Source organism: Somniosus microcephalus, chromosome 20 (genome assembly GCF_052327205.1).
Source record: "Somniosus microcephalus isolate GS21.2 chromosome 20, FLI_Smic_1.0, whole genome shotgun sequence".
Taxonomy (NCBI): Eukaryota; Metazoa; Chordata; class Chondrichthyes; order Squaliformes; family Somniosidae; genus Somniosus; species Somniosus microcephalus.
Window position 1 is genome coordinate 8670016 of NC_141006.1, and position 6000 is coordinate 8676015.

The 6000-nt window shown below is 55.6% G+C and overlaps 1 protein-coding gene across 1 annotated transcript in view; it reads left to right on the forward strand.

Moving 5' to 3' along the window:
• The window catches only part of LOC147103044 (small ribosomal subunit protein uS15m-like), a 43058-nt gene that overhangs the window by 5168 nt on the left and 31890 nt on the right, over window positions 1–6000 (forward strand). Inside the window, exons 3-4 of the mRNA XM_085963168.1 lie at window positions 1198–1282; window positions 3467–3525. Of these exons, the coding sequence (XP_085819294.1) occupies window positions 1198–1282; window positions 3467–3525 (144 nt within the window). The remainder of the gene's footprint in view (window positions 1–1197; window positions 1283–3466; window positions 3526–6000) is intronic.

A 6000-nucleotide genomic window follows, 5' to 3' on the forward strand; every position in this document is an offset into this window, starting at 1 on the left:
GGACCACTCTCGACCTTCGTGTGAAGACTGGTGCCTCGGGTGAGGTGTTGGACCAGTCTCTCCCTCGTGTGTAGACTGGTGCCTCGGGTGAGGTGTTGGACCACTCTCGACCCTCGTGTGTAGACTGGTGCCTCGGGTGAGGTGTTGGACCGCTCTCGACCCTCGTGTGAAGACTGGTGCCTCGGGTGAGGTGTTGGACCGCTCTCGACCCTCGTGTGTAGGCTGATGTCTCGGGTGAGGTGTTGGACCGCTCTCGACCCTCGTGTGAAGACTGATGTCTCGGGTGAGGTGTTGGACCGCTCTCGACCCTCGTGTGAAGACTGGTGCCTCGGGTGAGGTGTTGGACCGCTCTCGACCCTCGTGTGAAGACTGGTGCCTCGGGTGAGGTGTTGGACCACTCTCGACCCTCGTGTGTAGACTGCTGCCTCGGGTGAGGTGTTGGACCACTCTCGACCCTCGTGTGTAGACTGCTGCCTCGGGTGAGGTGTTGGACCGCTCTCGACCCTCGTGTGAAGACTGGTGCCTCGGGTGAGGTGTTGGACCGCTCTCGACCCTCGTGTGTAGACTGTTGCCCCGGGTGAGGTGTTGGACCGCTCTCGACCCTCGTGTGCAGACTGGTGCCTCGGGTGAGGTGTTGGACCGCTCTCGACCCTCGTGTGTAGACTGGTGCCCCGGGTGAGGTGTTGGACCGCTCTCGACCCTCGTGTGAAGACTGTTGCCCCGGGTGAGGTGTTGGACCGCTCTCGACCCTCGTGTGCAGACTGGTGCCTCGGGTGAGGTGTTGGACCGCTCTCGACCCTCGTGTGTAGACTGTTGCCCCGGGTGAGGTGTTGGACCGCTCTCGACCCTCGTGTGCAGACTGCTGCCTCGAGTGAGGTGTTGGACAAGTCAATGAAACTCGCTTCCTGCTGAGCAGCAAACAGCTGATCAGTGACCAAAGACAGCAGCTGTCTGCAGGAGTCCGACCATTGACCTGAGTTTAAATGTACTTATTTTTTAAGAGAATGTGGGTCCCATCTTATCCGAGTTCCCTGTAATGTTCCTTGTAAACGCCTCAAGCTGTAGCGACGTTTCAGTGTTGGGGGTTGGGTGGGGGGGGCCCTCACCTGGGTCTGGTTCCTCTTCGTGCTGCTGATTTTAGATTGACTATCCTGCAATGTTGATACTGAACTAATTCTGTGAATGACTCGCTTTCAGAAAGAGAAGCTGAAACTGAAAACTAGCCAGCTAGTGGAGAAGGTGCGGAGGAGTCCCAATGACATTGGCTCCACAGAAGTGCAGAGTAAGTTTGCTTTTCCATCGCACACTCCCGTTCACAGTGTTATGTTTGGTTACAACGACTCAATTCCCTATAATCCTGTATGTACAGGGATAAGATCTGATGTTCTACAACATGGGGCAGTGTTGCCGCATACGAACATACAAAGTTGACGGCCAGGAAAAGACCAGCTGGTCCGTCAAGCCTGCCCCATGATAGCCGGATCATCATAACTAAACACTTCTTCCATTCCCTCACCCCCGCAGCCATGAATCTCCTGGGAGAGGCAATGGAAACCAGTCCAGGAGATCACACTGACCCAGTGTTATCTGTAAAGACACTGACCTTCTCTATGATGCAATCTCTGCCCCAGTCAGGAACAGGAACTGGTCCCGCTCCTTCTGGAAGGCAGAGAGTCAGCACCCACCGCACCAGCTGGCAACACATTCCAGAGGCTCTCTGGGAAATGAAGAACTGCCGAACATCCAGTCCATTCCTACTCTTACATAGTTTCAACTCGTGTCCCCTGGTCTTCCTCAATCTATTAAACTGGAATAATCTATCAACAGAGACACTATCCAGCCCTTTAATTATTCTATAGACCTCAATCAGGTTGTTTCTAAGTCTATGCTGCTGTAAGGTAAATAGACCAAGTAGCTGGGGTTCTTTAAGCTGGGGGACATTCTTGTCGCTCTCCTCTGGACCTTTTCCAAGGCAGCTATATAACCCACCATGTTGGGGGGACCAAAACTGGGCACAACACTCCAGATGCAGTCCGACCAGCGACCCGTACAGTGTCAAAATGGTGCCCTTTGACTTCTAGCTCCTCTACCAAGTCTGAGGTGATGCTGACAATTCCCTTACTTGTTGAATTACACTGGCTGTGGGGTCCCGGATTGCTTGCAGCTGTTCCCCGAATTCTTGCTGCTGCACTGATGAAACAAACGCTTTAGATATAATGCACTGCAGCAACTCGCCAAGGCTTCTTCAACAGCACTTCCCAAACCCCTGACCACCTCCACCTCGAAGGACTAGGGCAGCAGGTGCATGGAACACTATCGCCTCCAAGTTCCCCTCTAACTCACACAATCCTGACTTGGAAATATATCACCGGTCTTCATCAGCGCTGGGTCAGAATCCTGGAGCTCTCTACCTCACACCCATTTCCCGGGTGTAGCCGTTGTCTCTCTGCGCCTAGATGGAAGGTGCACAGACATACTCAGCGTGTGGTGAGCTGGTTCTTCAGGGAGGTAGTGGAAGAGCACTGAGTAGAAAAGCCTCAGGGCGAATTGGATAGATTATCCTTGTGTTCAAAGCCCTCCAGGGCCTCGCTTCCCCCCTCCGCTATCTCTGTTACCTCCTCCAGCCCGACAACCCTCTGAGATCTCTGCGCTCTTCCAATTCTGGCTTCTTGCGCATCCCGATTTCCTTTGCCCCATCATAGGCAGCCTTGCCTTCAGCCGCCTATGCCCAAAGCTCTGGCATTCCCTCCCTAAACCTCTCCGACTCTCTGCCTCTCTCCTCTTTAAAGACACTCCTTAAAACCTACCTTTTTTACCAAATTTCTGCTCACCTGTCCTAATATCTCCTTATGTGACTCGGTGTCACATTTTGTTTGCTAATATGCCTGTGGAGATTATTTTGTATCGGTAATGAAGTGTGAAGTCTGGGGTGCACTAGACTTACCAGGTGTGGAGTGTAATGGAAAGCATCTATGTCACGTTAGCAGTGGCACGGGAGTCCAGACCCCAGGCTCCCCTTGGGCAGTGCCACGGGAGTCCAGACCCCAGGCTCCCCTTGGGCAGTGCCACGGGAGTCCAGACCCCAGGCTCCCCTTGGGGCAGTGCCACGGGAGTCCAGACCCCAGGCTCCCCTTGGGCAGTGCCACGGGAGTCCAGACCCCAGGCTCCCCTTGGGCAGTGCCACGGGAGTCCAGACCCCAGGCTCCCCTTGGGCAGTGCCACGGGAATCCAGACCCCAGGCTCCCCTTGGGCAGTGCCACGGGAGTCCAGACCCCAGGCTCCCCTTGGGCAGTGCCACGGGAGTCCAGACCCCAGGATCCCCTTGAGCAGTGCCACGGGAGGCCAGATTCTTTCTTCTTTGTGTGAGGGCACTAGGATGTACTGGAAGCCCTCTGATGCCTGAAATGGTTCTGCATGACCGTAATGTCAAATAATAAGGAGTCTAACTGTCTCTCTCTTCTCACAGTTGCCAGCTTAACAGCAAAAATTCGGAATTACCAAGAGTACCTGCAGATACACAGGAAGGTGAGTGGCAGAGTGCGAGAGCGGTTCGCACAATGAATGGGGTTCTAACACTGCAGCGGGACAGCATAAAGCTGACACAGACCTCAGTGTGAGGTCTCTCCCTGTGTCATAATCCCAGCCCCAGCTGCGTTCCAGGCTCTCTGTGCCCCCTCGCACAGCTGGGCAAATTGCCATCTCACACCCCCAATTGAAGACCGAGTGGGAAGAGAGGTGCTGGGGCGCGGGGGGGGGGGGGGCGCGGTTTATTAGGGTGCAGCTTAGCACTGCTTCCCCCTGTCATCACTTTCAGTGCTGCTGGACCTGTGTCTAGTGAGGGAAGCAGCCCTTGCTCAGTGGGTAGATGTGCTGCTTGTTATCGGACCGAGTCACAACCGGCGAGGGAGGACGGGCTTCAATTCCTCTGCTGGTCGCCCTCTCAACCTAGTAAAGTTATAATAATGAGCCAGGGTCCCCAGTGCTAATCCCTGTATGTGCCCGGGGCTGGGGAACTGTACCCCGGAGGAGCCTGGGGCTGGGGAGCTGCCCCCCCCCGCCCCCCGTCCGAGCCAGTCCCCGGGGAGCCCCCACCGCCCCCCCCCCCATCCGAGCCAGTCCCCGGGGAGCACCCCCCCCGAGCCATTTCCCGGGGAGCCTCCCACCCCGCCGAGCCAGTCCCCGGGGAACGCCCACCCCCCTGTCCGAGCCAGTCCCCGGGGAGCCCCCCCTGTCCGAGCCAGTTCCCGGGGAGCCACCCCCTCCCGTCCGAGGCAGTCCCCGGGGAGCTGCCCCCCTGTCCGAGCCTAGGGCTGGGGCACTATCCCTCAATGCAACACTGGAGCGTCAGCTAGATTATGTGCTGGAATCCGGATGTGGGGCTCAAACCCATGACTTTCTGACTTGGGGGTCGGGGGTTGCGGGGAAGTGAACTCTCAATGAGCCACAGCTGACACCAATAGCCTTTTAAACTGCTGTTAGTCCATTCTCAGTTCCTCTTTTTTACCTCATTACAGTTTGCAATTTTCATCCTTTTACTGACTGATACAGATCTCGATTCATAGGATATACAGCACAGAAACAGGACGTATGGTGACATCGGCCTCTCATTAAATTCATCTAATCCATTCGCTTCAATCACTCCATGTGGTAGCGAGTTCCACATTCTCACCACTCTCTGGTTTCTTCTGGATGAACTGTTTCCTGTGGGCTTGCTTCACCACCATGGCTTGTGACAGTATATTGTGAAAGGTGATGTTGTAATGAGCCTGATTGATGTCTCAATTTACACACACATCTTTTAAAGAAGTCCTTTTCTACCAAGTTCCCTCCACTTTCCAAGGTGAGACATTGATTCCTTGTTGACGTACGATTCCGCCGGTGGCAGTGGCACTCGCGATCCTCAGCCAGGTGTCTGCTCTTCATGTGTGAAGGTGGACATCGAGTGTTAGCTGGATATTTGACTGGCAGGGATCCTGACCGAGCCTGACTTCGCTCGTTAGCTACACGTGCCCCTCCGGCAGGGATCACCAGGCCACCATAGTATTACATAGAATTTACAGCACAGAAACAGGCCCAACTGGTCAATGCTGGTGTTTATGCTCCACACAAGCCTCCTCCCACCCTCCTTCATCCACCCTCCTTCATCCCACCCTCCTTCATCCCACCCTATCAGCCTATCCTTCTATTCCTCACTCCTCCTGCACTTATGTAGTTTCCCCTTAAATGCATCTATGGTGTTTGCCTCAACCACTCCCTGTGGTCGCGAGTTCCACATTCTCACCACTCTCTGGGTAAAGAAGTTTCTCCTGAATTCCCGATTGGATTTATTAGTGACTAGCTGAAGTGCCCAGCGGTGCCGAGGGTCTTTTGAGGGCATGTTGTTGTTGGAAGAGAGAGAGAGAGCGACTGGGGGGAAGAGAGAGAGCGACTGGGGGGGAAGAGAGAGAGAGACTGGGGGGAAGAGAGAGAGAGAGCGACTGGGGAGAAGAGAGAGAGAGAGCGACTGGGGGAAGAGAGAGAGAGAGCAACTGGGGGGAAGAGAGAGAGAGCGACTGGGAGGAAGAGAGAGAGAGAGCGACTGGGGGGAAGAGAGAGAGAGCGACTGGGGGGAAGAGAGAGAGAGCGACTGGGGGAAGAGAGAGAGCGACTGGGGTGAAGAGAGAGAGCGACTGGGGGGAAGTGAGAGAGCGACTGGGGGTCAGAGAGAGCGACTGGAGGGAAGAGAGAGAGCGACGGGGGAAGAGAGAGTGCGACTGGGGGGGAAGAGAGAGAGCGACTGGGGGGAAGAGAGAGAGCGACTGGGGGGAAGAGAGAGCAACTGGGGGGAAGAGAGAGAGAGCGACTGGGGGGAAGAGAGAAAGCGACTGGGGGAAGAGAGAGCGACTGGGGGAGAGAGAGCGACTGGGGGGAAGAGAGAGAGCGACTGGGGGGAAGAGAGAGAGCGACTGGGGGGAAGAGAGAGAGCGACTGGGGGGAAGGGGGGAAGGAGGAGGCGGGGGA